This window comes from Scyliorhinus torazame, chromosome 21 (assembly GCF_047496885.1).
Source record: "Scyliorhinus torazame isolate Kashiwa2021f chromosome 21, sScyTor2.1, whole genome shotgun sequence".
Taxonomy (NCBI): Eukaryota; Metazoa; Chordata; class Chondrichthyes; order Carcharhiniformes; family Scyliorhinidae; genus Scyliorhinus; species Scyliorhinus torazame.
Window position 1 is genome coordinate 24,618,721 of NC_092727.1, and position 16,418 is coordinate 24,635,138.

Genomic DNA, 16,418 nt, shown 5'->3' on the forward strand with positions numbered 1-16,418 from the left:
AATGTAAATGTAAAATTCTGCTGGGAAAAGCAATGCCAGAATAATAAACCAGCATGAACTCTCCCCGTGGCAAAACAAATAAATGGAAAAAAATCACCATGGAAGCTGAGCAAAGACCGCATTAATCAAAGCTGAGAAAATCATGTTGCAGTGCCGTGAATCCAACGTCAAGATAGACACATGAATGCAAACTCAGCATATTAGAAATAAATAAGCAGATTACAAAACACAGAAGTAAAGTCCTTCTGAAAATGTCCCGATAAAGTACCACTGAGCCATATTTCCAAAATAATCAGTTTTCAATTTTAGCTTTCTTCCTGTGGAGGAAATTGCTCAGGTGCAGTCTTTCTCCCAGGAAGTCTATGGAGAGGCCTATCTGCTAGCTTGGCCATTGGTCCTGATTGAGAAGCACAGATGAATGAAAAAGGATGTACAGGAAAAACAGTGAAGTAATTTGAGACTAAAAATTGTGCTCATGAGCAGAACTCCCAACACAACGCTCGATCATTCAAAAACAGCCACACAGAAAAGCTCAGCTTACTGCTTGCATTTCATTATTACCAAAAAAAGTTGTGTTTCTTTGTTGGAAGGTTCATTAGGTTTCTTCAGGAAATTCTTAATTAGATGGCAGCAAATTCTTTATGGCAACCTCAGGTTTTGCATGTCCTGTGGTTCTTGTTTTCACATGCAAGGAGATCTAGGTACAAAATGCTTAAAAACACACCCGTTTAATTTTGTGAACCATGTGAGGTTTCAAAAAGAGCATAGCATAGCCACATGGGCAAATGCCCTGGGCAGATTGCATATCTCAGTGAGCTAAGCCCTATTTAAGCAAGAGTGATGTTTAATTTGTTACAAATCATGTCACAACAAAGGCCAGTCATTTACTTGATGTGTTAGTTATGTTGGATTTATACTATTTACTGAACATAGATCATAAAACAAAGTAGAGCCACTGATACCTTGTTACCTCGTCCTCTGTTCAGGACAATGCTTAAGGATATTTTCATAGAGATTGCGAGGGGGCAGGAAATATTAGAAAAAAAACCCAAAATACAGTATACGTAGATTAACATTTGACCTGCAAGGTACACCGTAAACAACAAAAAAAAAGGCACATGTGGTCATCGGGGCTGGTTAGCACAGGGCTAAAGAGCTGGCTTTTAAAGCAGACCAAGGCAAGCCAGCAGCACGGTTCAATTCCTGTACCAGCCTCCCCGAACAGGCGACGGAATGTGGCGACTAGGGGCTTTACACAGTAACTTCATTTGAAGCCTACTTGAGACAATAAGCGATTTTCATTTCATTTAATTTCATTTCATGGTATACAAACTAATACCACATCTAGTGAGGTTCACAAGCATGGTGAGACACTCAGTATAGAGAGAGTGAGCTGCAAGCTGCACGTATTTGGGGATTCAGTGGGATCCATCTTGTAGAGGAATGATCATTTTTTTTTCATAATCGTCATGTAAATTCAGCTTTGCTTGATGATGTCCAGCAAATTCAGAGCGACTTTGCTCATGGATAATAGGGAGTTTTTCACACAGGTGACTTGCACTGCATGGCTGTTTCTCATCAAAATCTTCCAGTTGTTGTTGAAAGCTTCATTGATCTGTTGAAGTGGGCATGCTGCCTGGGCACACTCAGGGCTCCACTGTAGGTATGTTAGGCAGAGTTATTGCTTATGGAGCACTTCATGTTTTCTTGATCGGACATATTGAGAGTCAAAATGATTTGCTACTGCTCCAACGTATACGCCCATGCTTTGGGGGGGGGGGGGGGGGGGGGGGGCGCGCCTGAGCACGCATTATACTGATAGGACCCCTTGGAAGAGCTACACTCTGATCAGAGCATATTACATTCTTATTCTCGAACTCTTTCTGCTTATTTGTTTGCCCTGTGACTCTGACTGTCACCATCCCTATTCTCCTGTTTATCACTGCACTAACACCCATTGTTTCTGGGAATTTCTGTTACTTGTGAGTTTTATATTCTATACAGCTATATCCTTCTTCTCTCCCGAACAATTCCAGCTCCCCTTTTTCTGACTGATGGGGCAGATAAGCGCCACAGATGTGCGTATAGGATCTTGAGGACCTATTGATCCCACGGAAATTGAGTGTCTTGCTGCAGGATCACCACTGGTGAGTAACTCGTGTCACAGGGAGTCCACCCCTACAATCCAAGTGTAATTGGGATTGCAGCCTGCTGGGGGCCACTCTTTTCGATAGCAAAGTCCATTTTCTAGCAAAGCTGTGAAAGGGCGAAGTACAGCTGGAAGTCAGAACTTTCGTGGCAAAAGCAATTTCCTAAGCTCCCCCAGGAATTGTCAAATGTTCAACGTGGAACTACCCCTACTAACCAATTTCCCACAGCAATTTGTGATGTTCAGCTACTGTAAAGCCATTCTTTCAGTCACAGATATTGAAGCACTACATGGAGCCTGGTTTAGAATTCCTCAAGTTTGCTATTTTTAGTTAAATAATCTATAACACAGAATAAAAAAAGGTAGGGACTGAGGTGATGTGTAAAATGGGAAACCCACCTCACAAGTTTCCAGAAATACTTTAACTGCCTTACTATAAAATGTTTTACGCCCAGTATTTAATAATATATTAACGAAACAGATTAGTAGAAACCTGGAATTATTTTCCCTTAAAGGCCATGGACCAACGGAATCTTTTAAGACCAAGATTGATAAATTTCTGTTTGAGGGATAGGGAACAAAGTTGGAGGATACAGAGCAAGCATGATCAAATTGAATAGTGGAACAGGCTAAAGGGACTCGGAGGCCTATTCTGACCCTTGGATTGGATTTGTTTCTTGTCACGTACAGTGAGAAGTATTTTTTTGTGAGCAGCTCAACAGATCATTAAGTAATGTAATAGGTGACCCTGTAGTCGAAAGTCTCAGTGCATGGAAATCCAAACCGTGGGTCGTGACCCCACGTGGTCACAGAACAAAACTGTGAGGTTGCCGGGGCCAAGGCAATAATGGCGACTGTGGTACAGCTGAAAAGAACTCTTGCAATGGGTCATTTTGATGGAACTGCATCTCCCCAGTGTGGTCTGAGGCAAGAGTTTGACTGGTCATCACATAATCTCCTGGAGTTGGCCTCCATTTTGCTGCCTTGAGGTTGATCCAGCGGTATTATTTATTTGAATCAAATTAATTCTGCATCGCTGTTTAGCTTGCTCCTTTCAGGCATGAAACTGGGCACCATTTTGGAAACAGTGAATTTCCTAGGAGACCAAAGCGCAATGTGGTTTTTTTAAATTTTCAAAATAAGCCTCAATTCTATGACGGAGGGTTTGAAAAGTGCAGTGAATACAGCAATTTTAAATTTGCACAGTATAGGCTGAGTAAACTGAGGGATATTTGGAGAACGTGATGCCCAATTTTATATTTGTTTCATCAACATCCATCTAACACTTACTCAATCTGAAAACTTGCAAATGAATGAGCAATTTTCGTAATTTACATTTCTTTTAATGTGCAAAATTACTGCACTTTCATTTGAATTAATCTGAACATTTAACAGACTCGCAAACAAGCTTACAGTTGAAATTTAGTAGTCATCTCTTTAAACCATAGTTATGTTGTACCTAATTTAATTCATCTTATGTTGAATAATCATAATTCACAGCATGTTTATGCCCCAAATCTTAAACTATGTATTTTTAAAAAATCCCTCAGTTTATTATTGATCTTGTACTGAAACTTAAGGCAAAATCTCACTTGGCCAATCTGCATGGCATTAGTGGATCTAATTACATGTCACACATATATAAAGGGAGAGTGCATCATTAACCCTGGGAATACTATTTGTGTTTCCTTTGAAGCTTTGCGTTTTTGTTACAATGCCCCCATATGGGGTTGTTAATTTGGTTGTTAGTTTATTTGTTAATTAATTTGTTTTGCTGGGAATTAAAAAAGCATAAAAAAGGACATTTTAACTCATCTTTCAACATCCTGGTGGTTACCACTGACCAGAGGCTGAACTGAACCAGTCATTTAAATTCTGGTCGCTACAAGAGGTCAGATGCTGGGAATTCTGAGATGAGTAATTCACCTCCTGGCTCCACAATCCTGTCCACCATCTAGAAGGCTCAAGTGTGGAATGTGATGGAATACTCTCCACTTGCTTGTTTGCACTCAAACAGCACTATACTATCCAGGGCAAAGCAGCCCTCTTAATTCACACCCCATCCAACACTTAAACACCTTCAACCATCAAGGCACAGCGGCAGCAGCATGTCCCACTGTTCCATATGCAAGATGCACTGCAGCAACTCCCACAGCCTCTTTGACAGCACCTCCCAAACCTATGACCTTTAACCTTTACCACCTAGAACTGGACAAGAGCAGCAGATACATAGAAACACCAGCATCTGCAAGTTCCCCTCAAAGCCACACCCCACCCTGACTTGGAAGTATATCACTGTTCCTTCTCTGTCGCTGGTTTGAAACCCTGGAACTCCCTCCCTACACCACATGGACGGCAGTGTTAAGTAATGGGTTAAGAGACATTGCAATTAGTTGTCTCATTTATGTTACGTATCCATTAATTGACACTGATATGAGGGGCTTCAGGTGGCCTCTGTCAGGTGGTGTGTTCAGAGTTTTGTGCAGAGGCTGTGGAAGTGAAATAAATGGTGTTTGGTGAAAAGGAACAAGAACTTTAGACTCTTCATTTCGCAGCAACTAAAACGTCTAACAATGGTAGCAGAGGATGGTTGCTGTGCAAATGTGAAGGTTTGTAAGATACAACTTTTCCTGATCAAACCAAGGAGTGAGTGAGAAGGAAAAAAAAAAGACACATGGCTGAACCCAGGATAAAGATGGCTGGATATGACTATCCTCCCTTATTTTCTGAAAGGGAATCATATGACCAATGGAGAAGTGCAGTAGTTATGTGGACTAAAGTAACTGCTTTGGGAAAGAGAAAACAAGGTATGGCATTGGCTCTTTCTCTACCATATGGCAGTAAAATCCGAAACAAAGTGCTTTCTGAGCTGGAATTGGAAGAGTTAGACTCAGAAGAAGGTCTGGAGACTTTATTACATTATATGGATAAGATTTATAAGAAAGATGACTTGTTAAGTGCGTATGAAGCATGGTCGGATTTTGATAAGTTCCGGAAAATGGAGGATGTCTCCATGGAAGACTATATAATGGAATTTGGCAGACTATATAAAAGACTGCAGAAACACAATCTGGAATTTCCACAGTCTGTGTTGGCCTTTAAATTACTTGACTGTGCTAGAGTGGGCAACATGGATAGGCTCCTGGTTTTGACAGGAGTTCAGTTTACTGATAAGGATACCTTATTCGAACAGATAACAAAAGCTTTACAAAAGTTTCTGGGGAAACATTCGATTCCGATGGCTCTGATGACCCAAAACGTTCAGCCTGCAATAAGGCAGAATATGGAAGATACACTAGTAACAGGATGGTGAAATCGTATGGCTACAAACAGGGCTCAAGACTATAGACAGAGACCGAGACAAGGAAATTATGAAGACAGAAACCCAGTTAGAACCTACAATAGGAAGATGAACCCCAGAAATGCACGGGGCATGATAAATCGATGTTTTCGATGTGACTCTCAATACCATTATGCTTTCAACTGTCCAACTCGTTATGATAGAGTGTTTGAAGCGACACATGACACGGAAGAGTCAGAAGAGGAAAAAGATAGTGACCAGAAAGAAGGCATTGTCCTATTGACAAGCAGTTTTACGCCGGTAATGAGGGTGCTGGTTGCAGAATCCTTCACCTGTGCTGTATTGGACAGTGGCTGCTCATCTACTGTGTGTGGAATTGACTGGTTAAAATGTTACCTGGACTCTTTGAATGCTGAAAATCGTAACAAGGTTAAGGAATTTGAAAGTTCCACAAGTTTCAGGTTTGGGGATGATAATACTCTGAAGTTGCTGAAAAGAGTGGTGATCCCTTGCAATATTGCCGGAGTGAATCATTTCATTAGCACGAATGTTGCATCAAGTGAGATACCTTTGCTTCTGAGCAGACCATCGATGAAGAAAGCACACATGAAACTGGATATGGAACAGGATAAGGCAACAGTTTTTGGAAAGACGGTGGACTTACAATTTACACAGTCGGGACACTATTGTATTCCATTACTGACAAATAATTTTTCAAGTAGAGTGGTTAAGGATGTGTTAATGGCAGTTAAAAATGGGACTTTAGCTGATAAAAAGCTTGTGGTATTAAAACTGCATAGGCAATTTGCACATCCGTCTCCTCGGAGGCTGAAAAATGTATTAAAGGATGCAGGGGTAAGGGATGACGACTATACTAAACTGATAGAACAGGTTAGTGACCGCTGTGAAGTTTGTAGGAAGTACAGAAGGACACCAGCACGACCGATAGTAACCCTACCTTTGGCCAGGGATTTTAACGACATTGTGGCCATGGACCTTAAGATCTGGGATAAAGCAAATAATATATTTATTTTGCATTTTGTAGATTTAGCAACCAGATTTAGTCAATCAACGATTGTACAAAGTAAAGAAAAGAGAGTAATTCTGGATCAAATCGTGACAGAAATTTTGGGATTAGGGAATTTGGGTAATATACCTATTGACTGTCACATTGACAATAAATCCCTGTGGGAAAATGTGCACTCTACAAAAAGTGTCAATGAAAAGAGGTTACGGATAGACATCGCAAGTTTAAAGCAGATGTTGGACAGAGGGGAAATAACAAAAATTAAATGGGTCGACAGGAGCTATCAACTGTCAGACTGTTTTACGAAAAGAGGGGCGAGTTCACAGAAACTTTTGGATATTGTTAATGAAGGGCGTTTGTTTCTGTGACTGTTTTTTTTTCTTTCTCGTCCAAACAAAAAAAAAGAAAAGGGGGGGGGGAACATCATGTGTGTGTTTTTGAGTTTCTTGAAATTTTGTTTTCACCTAAAAAAAAATTTTCTCCAAGGAAGGGGAGACTGTTAAGTAATGGGTTCAGAGACATTGCAATCAGTTGTCTCATTTATGTTAAGTATCCATTAATTGACACTTATATGTAAAGGGGCTTCAGGTGGTCTCTGTCGGGTGGTGTGTTAAGAGTTTTGTGCAGAGGCTGTGGAAGTGAAATAAATGGTGTTTGGTGAAAAGGAACAAGAACTTTAGACTCTTCATTTCACAGCAACTAAAACGTCTACCATGCAGCTGTTCAAAGAGGTGCTCACCACCAACTTCTCGAGGGCAGTTAGGGATGGGCAATAAATGCTAGCCTAGCCATTAATGCCCACACCCCAGAAAAGAATGAAACAAAATGGCACATGCTAGGAAGACATATTTGGAAACGAAATACCCCAAGCTCAGGACTTTCTGCCCAATTAATGTTAAAATGCCTGAAAAATCACAGGCTGGACGTAAAATTGACATGTGTTCTGGGCATGCACAGGAATACGAAGCAGAAAACATCAGTTTGTGTTTCAGATCTGAATCAGTTCATCTGGTTCAACATAGGATGCATATTGAGGCATCAATGCCCCCAAATGACCATTTTGAAACTTCACAGTCCTGCACTGTCTTGTGATCTTGTCTGGTACAGCATTCAAAAGCACAAAAGCAAACTGAACCCCAACAGCTGGAGGCAGAAGAGGTGAAAAGGTGATGATGTTTCCTTTTTCCCGAAGAAGTCATATTGGATTCAAAATATTAACTGTTTCTCTCTCCAGAGATGCTGCCAGGCCTGCTGAGCTTTTCCTGCATTTTCTGTTTTTATTTCTGGTTTCCAGCATCCACAGTATTTTGCTTTTATTCTAATGTCTCCTTTCGTTTCTCATTAATCAGTTTTGAAGAAGAAATCTCACTCGTAAATGTTGGCTATTCCTTGAGGAGCACAAACGATGCGTAAGTCATGAACTATGGTCTTGTATTCCTATAAAAATACCCTTTGCATTCCCTTGCAGACTCTTGCCACATGTGCAAAACAGCTTATGAGCTTGAATGTCGCATGCCCTTTCTGACTAAGTGTTAAACGCCATGTGTAGCAAGCGCCATCGTCTCTATTTTTGCCTGTGTGAAACGTAAATCATCTCAGGAATGGGATGGTGTCCAAAAACAGTCTGCTCTTGCCTGGGTCTTCTCCACTGACTTAATTCACTCCGGTTTTGAAGGCCTGATCAACTGAGGGTTTGAACATTTGGCACAGTTCAACTGAAAGTCAGGTAAAATAATATTACGAGCACCTGCATAAATCCTCAATTTTCCGATAGGACCCTGGTAATGGTATTCTGGAAAGGCTAAACAGATTGCAATTTATGAACAAAGATCTGTCCTTCAAATGACCCACATAAAAACAACAGGATTGGACTGTGATATAAACTTCTAATATAATCCTGGAATCAAAATGGCATATACCGCAACAGTGAAGCACAAGATATTTGTGAACATCACATGAATCCAAGAATTGCGTCATCATCCACAACGCACTCATAAGGGTTTTACGTCATTTACAATGTTGTTCAAGGGGGGAATAAAATAGTTGATCTAATAGGGTCTGTGCAGGACATAACAAGGTTTAAACATTAACTCCGTTCTCTCTCCACAGACCCACTGAGATTGTCCAGCGTTTTCTGTTTTTGTTTTAGATTCCAGCATCCACCGTAATTTGTTTTTATTTACGGTTTCTTTGTTGGTTGAATAATAGACGGTTCTGCTTTTAGTCCGCTTATTACTTTGTCAAATAGTGAGATGTCTGCATTCTTCATTATCTATTAGTGATGGCCTGCGTGTCTGTTCCTTGTTTCACTAGCTTTTAGAATCTTGATCCCTACTTATATTATTATGCTGAGTCTAAATCACTAATTTGTGGTTTATCTGCTTTTGCTTTTTTTGCTCCAGTGTCATTTAGTTGTTGTAAATGTCATTGAAATCTCCATGACAACATGTTGTGGATGATCTTGTGGAATTTCTCTCATTTTATCTTTTGCCTTTATAGTGATTAGCACTGCTGCTTTACAGAGTCAGAGAGTAGGGTTCGATTTCGGCTTGGGTCACTGTCTGTGCGGAGTCTGCACGTTCTCCCCCTGTCTGTGTGGGTTTCCTCCGGGTGCTCCGGTTTCCTCCCTCAAGTCCCGAAAGACGTGCTTGTTAGGTGAATTAGACACCCTTAATTCTCCCTCAGTGCACCCGAACAGGTGCCGTAGTATTGCGACTAGGGGATTTTCACAGTACCTTCATTGCAATGTTAATGTAAGCCTACTTGAGGTGTTAATAAAGATTATTATTATATATATGTATCCTGGAGATGCGAATATTCTCAATCCTAGTCTTCTGAGAATCAAGTCATGTGACAACATGATGCGATACAACAATTAGTTTTGAACAAAGCCTTTGGCCTAGTTATTGGACTGCGCAGTGCCTGTTTTTTATTTTTTTTTAAAAGATGCTGAGGAGTCCTACACATTTTGCATGTGGCGGTTCTATGCCGGATGGGCAGTCCATGCCAAGGTTTGTGACTGGTGTCCCAGCTGTTGCCACTGTCACCCACTGCAGGAAGAGGAAGTTTGGCCATCCAAGTTTCTGCCACATGGATCTGCATGCATCTAGTTCTTGGTAACTGTGATCATTGGCATGTGAGCTCCAATGACCACACAATGCTTCTACAGACTTTATACTCTCAGCTGCAAGAGCATAACAACAAGGTTTCCACTTCACTGGATGATAGTCTGAATGTCGGCCTAGTTGGTTATTAAATGCACCCAGCTGATTTTTGTTCATGCCAGGCATCTTCCTCAAGTCTCCCCACTCCCAAGCAACTTCCTGCCTAGAGAGCACAGAGAAGAACATCACAACAGATTTGTAATATTACAGGGAAGTAGCATTCGGAATAATTTGTTATATCATAGCTCTTCAAGTCTCAAAAAACAGATATCTCAAAAAACTAAGCTGCTCAGTGGGATAGAGAAAAACCCCCGAAGAAAAGTACTTTGAAAAATGACAGGGCATAGGATAAGATTGTGAGACACAAATTTAAGAAATCTCAGGTAGCATTCCTTCAGAAAGAGAGATCAAATGCAGCGCAGTGTTGTCAGGAAGTGTGGTTGGGGCCAGGGTGATTAATTCATTTAAGAAACATTTACTCATAGCTGTAAGAGGGTAAGGTTAGTATTCTGGAAGGATAAGATCAAATGGGTTGAATGATCTTCTTCACCTTAATCCATCTTGCGATCTTGTGGTTGTAAAATAAGTATTTGTCAGTGTGTTGAGCCAGGAGGGAGGCACAACACTATAATCAATAACTCTACACTGGAAGTGCACGGAGCTGGTTATTTACAATACTAGTGCTGTCCATCAATCTACAACAAGCACACTGTGATGAACAAGTGCTGATAATGCCTCGTATTGTAGACAGCACTTGGCATTCAGTTAAGACTCACAGAGGAAACACATTATTAAAATAATTTGAACATGTAGTTACATATAGTGCAGAGAGGATGTCTTTCCTGTGGTGAGCCAAGAAACCCTGGGTTTCTAAAAAAAAAAATCAGCAATACATACATAGATCAACAAGCAGCATCAAACAATGTGTAGGCGAATCACTCATTGTACTGTTGTAAAGTTTGTGCTGCTTACCAATTGGGAGCCTTGAATGCTGCTGAGTATTTTGATCAGCTGCTAAACTTAGTTTTGCTAAAAGTATTGATGTAGTTATAATAATCTTTTTGTCAGTGTGCTGTACATTTATGGCATTTCTCTTTACCTTACAGTAGGCAATTGACATGTCATAACTTACCTGTGCATAGAAAAAATTTGGACTCTCCCACACTGACCTCTCCTTGCGATGGCATGATATCAACTTGCAGTGCGGCTGTAAGAATAACAAAAGTGAAACAAATGAGCAAACACAGACTTCCAATGTGACACTCAGACATACACAAGCTTCCAGTGTGGTGCACGAACAATGCACATTTAGCAACTACAAGGCAACATTAATAAAAGAAGATGCCATTAGATGTACCATGGTGAATGGAAGCAAAAGGGTGGGCATATATTAATGTATCAGTGTGGAGCGTACATACTTTGATAAGTAAGTAGATACGCAAATACAAACAAAGGGTTAAAGAAAAAAACCTGAGGGCTGCGACACTTACACACAGCTTGTGCAAAACCATGAGACGCTGGGAGTTTTTGCCTGCTGGCTGCAGATCCGGCGACAGTCCCACAGTGCCACTTTGACCCACTGAACCACAAGCCAATCAGGTAGTGCAGTTAGGACCCTGGGGCAAAGGTACTGCCTGGCGAGAGCGGGCCATCAGCTCTCGCACTCAGCAGCACCATTGAGGCGGCCTTGGCTGTGGCCAGGAGGTACCTCCCAGATTGTGAAGTCCCTGAGGACTGTTGTGGTGGAGTTAGTGGGGCTGGGTGGGGGGGGGGGGGAAGCAGAGTCATAGGGAGAGGCCAGCAATGGGGCAAGAAGCAAGGCCAGATGGACGGCTCTCAGCAGGTCCTCCTTACGGATGGCCAGTCCTCCTACAGGCATGGAGTGCTTTTAATCAAGGCCCCCCATCCCACCCTAGAAGGTGACAAACGGCTGCCACAGTTTCAGTTGTCATGTACGCTGCATGGCGACAGGCCCGTTTACAGCTGGGATAATAACAGAGGCAGTGGGAGGTCGATAAGTGGCCATTAAGGGCCTCAAATAGCAATAGGGTGGCGAGGTCAACAAGTACCTTCGAACCCAGATTTTAATGCTAGTGATTGCGGAAAGGCAGTGGGTATCAGGTCTGACACCAGACCTCTAATTACACGCCCTCCCTACCTCCAGGCTTGCCACCAGCAAGAGCAGGAAGTTACACCCCTTATGTCTGAACTTTGCTCCTTTCAAGCTTGATTTCATACAGGGGACATTGCATCAATAAACTTACTCAAGTTTAAGATGTTCATCAGTATTTAATGTTTTGCTCCATTGATGTGACTTCACTGATCAAGCGTTTCATATATTGCACATGTGAAATCAATTTTTTTCCCAACTATAAACAGAAGATGTGTTATTACAATAGTAACATCGGGCGGGATTCTTTGATCCTGAGGCTAAGTGTTGACGCCGTCGTAAACGCCGTTGCGTTTCTCAACGGTGTCAACATGGCCTCAAGAACAGCGATACTGACCCCTAAAGGGGGCCAGCATGACAATAGAGCGACCCACGCCACTCCAGACACCGATCCCGGCATCAGATGGGCGCTGCGGGTCTGCGCATGCACAATGGGACCGGCGTCAACACACGCATGCGCAGTGGGACCGGCGCGATTGCCATGCATGCGCAGTGGCTCCCTTCTCCGCGCTGGCCCCGACGCAGCATGGCGTAGGGCTACAGGGCCCAGCACGGAACAAAAGAGGCCGCCAGCCCGAGAGGCCGGCCCGCCGATCAGTAGGCCCCGATTGTGGGCCAGGCTACAGCAGAGGCCCCCCCCTGGGTCGGACCCCTCTCCCACCCCACCAGGCCGCCCCCGGATCCATTCACGCCGAGGTCCCGCCGGGTACGACCAGGTGTGAATGGCGCCAACGGGACTCCTGTTTTTTTTGTACGACCGCTCGGCCCATCTCGGGCCGAGAATCGGCGGGGGTGCCGCGTACAGTGGCCCCTGACCGGAAAATCGGCGGACAGGCGTCGCGCGATTCCCGCCCTTCCCGCCGATTCTCCAGCCCGGCCTGGGCTGAGAGAATCCCGCCCATCATGTTTAAGTCCTTTATTATATATACATCCTGAAATTCTGCAGGATTCTTCAGATCTCCCAACCAACCTCCTGAAGATGGGCAAACAGATCTAGAGAAATGGCCATTTTAACTCTTTTCTGGGAGTTCAATTGAGCTCCCATTAGGGATCTCCCTTGGAAATTCCAGATGACATATACTTCCCTCTCACAAACTAATGCCAAATCTAGAAGACGCGCTGAGAATTTATTAGCAAACCTCTGTGATCGTTCTCTATAACAAGCGCATGAGAATGGCAAACAGTGACCTCTAATGATCACATGATTACTGTATTCCTCTTTCTGAATGAAACATTACTGTGTGGAGCTGGCAACCCAATAGAGTAGGAGATATAAAAATGGGAGAAATATTATTTCCAAAGCATAATTCTGCCATATTATTACATTCAGCAAATGACCTATTGAATTATGTTTTAACACCCTGGTACTTAACTTTTATGTTACAAGATATAAACTTCACATAAATGTGATTTAGCTACTTTATTTCAAATTCCAATCTTTGTGGTTTGGTTCCATTCATTTAATGTTATTTCTTTACAAGAAGGGTTTGATATGGAGGAGATATGGTGATCATATCTAATGATCTACTTACTGTTGAACCAACTGTAAATTTCAACACAACTCAGGCCAAATGATGCAGAAACCATCCCTCACACAGCAAATGGCGCGCAAGCGCATTCGATTTGTTTCCCCTTGATTTTAAATAAACATTCTTAAAATATATTTTTACAATTAAGTATGATTCTTTTTTAAAAATGATTAAAGCTTCCATCTATTCTGAATTTGGGAGACCAATCTCAGCCACAGCACAAATGGTCTCGGTGCTGCTGAAGTGTATCTATTTATGAAGCAAATGATTCAGATGGACTGACTCAAATACCATTCCGCCTGCATTCATTGACAGAAGTGATATTGCTCCCTTTAGTAACATAGGAAATGTCTTCCGCTTTCATTTCATTATGCTGGCTATTTAGTCAAGGCATCAGGGATAGGTATGACGCCGTTATTTCTGAGATACAGCACATGAGTCTGCATTAAGGGAATGTATATTCTCCCTTGGGTAAAACGCTGTTGGTTGCTGTGGTGACTGTTATTTTGGCCTGCAAAATGAAAGGACTTGATCTCTGATCTCACTTATTTGCAGGGTAGCTACTTTCCCGAGCTGAGTACTGTAATTACTTTCTACACAGGGAGGATAAGATAGCAATTAGGAAACAACAGTCTCTTCTCATCGCAAATCTAACATGGACAAATAATAAAGAACCTTTTGCAATTCATTGTAATTCCAGGTTATTAAAATGCTTCAACCATCAGGATATTTCAAAGCATTCTATTTTATTTTTTAAAAATAATTTTTATTAAAGGTTTTCATAAAATATCAATAACAAAATGAGAAAGAAAAAAGAACCCAACAGGGTTAAGTACAAAACACATTCTAAAAAAAAGCAACCCCCCATACCCCTCCCCCTGTACATAAATAATAAATTACCATTAACACCCCGACTTAACACAACAGGTGTATACACCCCCTCAGACCCTCCAGTGTAAATAACATAAACAAAAATAAGGTTAAACCCCCCCCCCCCCCCCCCGAGCTGCTGCTGCCATTGACCAATGTCTATCGTTCTACCAGAAAGTCTAAGAACGGTTGCCACCGCCTAAAGAACCCTTGTACCGACCCTCTCAAGGCGAATTTCACCCTCTCCAATTTAATGAACCCTGCCATATCGCTGATCCAGGATTCCACACTTGGGGGCCTCGCATCTTTCCACTGAAGAAGAATCCTTCGCCGGGCTACCAGGGACGCAAAGGCCAGAATTCCGGCCTCTTTCGCCTCCTGCACTCCCGGTTCCCCTGCCACCCCAAATATTGCGAGCCCCCAGCCCGGTTCGGCCCTGGATCCTACCACCCTCGACATCGTCCTCGCTACGCCCTTCCAAAATTCCTCCAGCGCTGGGCATGCCCAGAACATATGGGTGTGATTTGCTGGGCTCCCTGAGCACCTAACACACCTGTCCTCACCCCAAAAGAACCGGCTCATCCTTGTCCCGGTCATGTGTGCCCTGTGCAGCACCTTAAACTGTATGAGGCTGAGCCTCGCGCACGAAGAGGAAGAGTTCACCCTCCCTAGAGCATCTGCCCACGTCCCCTCCTCGATCCCCTGTCCCACTTACCTTTCAACTCCACCACCAAGGCCTCCTCCTCCTCCTGCATCACCTGGTAAGTTTCCGAGATCTTCCCCACTCTTTCTCCCCCCCCCCCCCCCCCCCCCCCCCCCGCCCCCCCAAAGCACCCTGTCCTGTCCTGTGTGTGGCAGTAGCCGCGGGAATTCCACCACCTGCCGTCTGGCAAATGCCCTTACTTGTAAGTACCTGAAGGTGTTCCCCGGGGGGGAGCCAGTACTTCTCCTCCAGCTCACCCAAGCTCGCGAACTTCCCGTCCACAAACAGGTCCCCCACAAAGCGTTCTATTAACAGTGAAACCTAACTGCAACGGAAATTATTTTGGCTGTGCTGGATCATGAACACTTGAATTATTAAATCTTGTGGTAATTTAAAAAAAAAGACTTTAATATAAGTGTAAAGTTACAAAAACGACTGAGGTATCCTAACAGGTTGGACGTACAGAGGATGTTTCCCCTTATGGGAGAATCTAGAACTAGGGTCACTGTTTAAAAATAATTGGTCATCCATTTAAAACTGAGATGAGGTTAAAAGGTTTTCACTGAAGAGGGCTATGAATTAGGACAGCACGGTAGCTTAGTAGTTAGCACTGCTGCCTCACGGCGCCGAGGTCCCAAGTTTGTTCCCGGCTCTGAGTCACTGTCTATGTGGAGTTTGCACATTCTCCCTGTGTTTGTGTGGGTTTCGCCCTGACAACTCAAAGATGTGCAGGGCAGGTGGATTGGCCACGCTAAATTGCTCCTTAATTGGAAAAAATGAATTGGGTACTCTCAAAAAACGAGGGCTATGAATCTTTGGAACTCTCTTCCTGAAACGGCGGTGGTAGCAGAATATTTTTAAGGCAGAACTGGATAGTTTCTTGGTATGCAAGGGGGTAATAGGTTACCAGAGAAAGGCTGGGTGCAGATTTGACATTACTATCAGATCAGCATGATCTCGTTAAGTGGCGGAGCAGGCTTGAGGGGCCGAATGGCCTACTCCTGCTCCTTGTTCGTATGCAAGACAATTGTAAGCATGTTGCCTCTAAGATACAATTGCTGCTGTGCATTTACATACTGTTTCCATGTGGACCCACAAAAACGAGCTTAAGCTAATAGTTTAAAAAAAAGTCATTCTAATAATTTGCCAGGGTTAGCATGAACAGGAAGGTCTATTCAAATGACAACACTTAACATTGCCATCAGTTGGTGTGTAATTGCATTGCTTCCTTGATTCTTTCACATGCTGAGTTCCGGATCTCTGTCACATTTGGAGGTCAAGACTCTAAGCAGACATGAAAAACTCCCGTGAGGAGGAAGGAAAGGAAATATTCACCTTTCCCCCCACGTCAGGATTTTTGTTAAAATTAACCGTAAAATTGCTATTTGCAATTCATTTTGAAATAAAAAATTTACTTATCTCTCATCGTCTCATCATATGACAACCTCCTCATTGCAGGTACTCATCCAGTGAACCTTTGCTGTGCCGCATTCAATGCAAGTACA

The 16,418-nt window shown here is 42.8% G+C and overlaps 1 protein-coding gene and 1 long non-coding RNA gene across 15 annotated transcripts in view; one reads left to right on the top strand and one right to left on the bottom strand.

The window, feature by feature from the left end:
* LOC140398222 (neural cell adhesion molecule 1-like) overlaps positions 1-16,418 on the bottom strand; it is a 625,403-nt gene that overhangs the window by 245,517 nt on the left and 363,468 nt on the right. For all 14 annotated transcript variants that reach the window (XM_072486624.1, XM_072486625.1, XM_072486626.1 and 11 more), the window contains one exon: positions 10,774-10,848. In XM_072486624.1, coding sequence (XP_072342725.1) covers positions 10,774-10,848 — 75 coding nt within the window. The remainder of the gene's footprint in view (positions 1-10,773; positions 10,849-16,418) is intronic.
* LOC140398223 (uncharacterized) overlaps positions 1-16,418 on the top strand; it is a 51,924-nt gene that overhangs the window by 1,299 nt on the left and 34,207 nt on the right. The window contains exons 2-3 of the long non-coding RNA XR_011937439.1: positions 2,037-2,147; positions 7,827-7,886. This is a non-coding gene — a long non-coding RNA (uncharacterized lncRNA). The remainder of the gene's footprint in view (positions 1-2,036; positions 2,148-7,826; positions 7,887-16,418) is intronic.